Raw genomic sequence first — 241 nt, forward strand, 5'->3', positions numbered from 1 at the left:
GCTGCTGCTGCAGCAGCAGCAGCAGCAGCAGCAGCAGCAGCAGCAGGAACAGCAGCTGCAGATACGCGCGGCAGAAGAAAGCGCAAATCCTTCTGCTGCTGGGGAGACAGCAGCAGCAGCAGCAGCAGCAGATCCAGCTGCTGCAGCACAGGCAGCAGAACCCCCTGCAGCAGCAGCAGCAGCAGCACGAGCAGCAGCAGCAACAGCAGCAGCAGCACCCGTAGCAGCAGGAGAAGGACTT

The 241-nt window shown here is 62.7% G+C and overlaps 1 protein-coding gene across 1 annotated transcript in view; it reads left to right on the plus strand.

Moving 5' to 3' along the window:
• Window positions 1–241, plus strand: part of EMH_0034040 (uncharacterized protein) — a gene marked incomplete at both ends in the record, with an annotated part of 4,684 nt that overhangs the window by 3,458 nt on the left and 985 nt on the right. The window contains one exon of the mRNA XM_013494814.1: window positions 14–239. Within this exon, the coding sequence (XP_013350268.1) occupies window positions 14–239 (226 nt within the window). The remainder of the gene's footprint in view (window positions 1–13; window positions 240–241) is intronic.

The sequence above is a fragment of the Eimeria mitis genome, genomic scaffold (genome assembly GCF_000499745.2).
Source record: "Eimeria mitis Houghton genomic scaffold, Emh_scaff1298, whole genome shotgun sequence".
Classification (NCBI taxonomy): Eukaryota; Apicomplexa; class Conoidasida; order Eucoccidiorida; family Eimeriidae; genus Eimeria; species Eimeria mitis.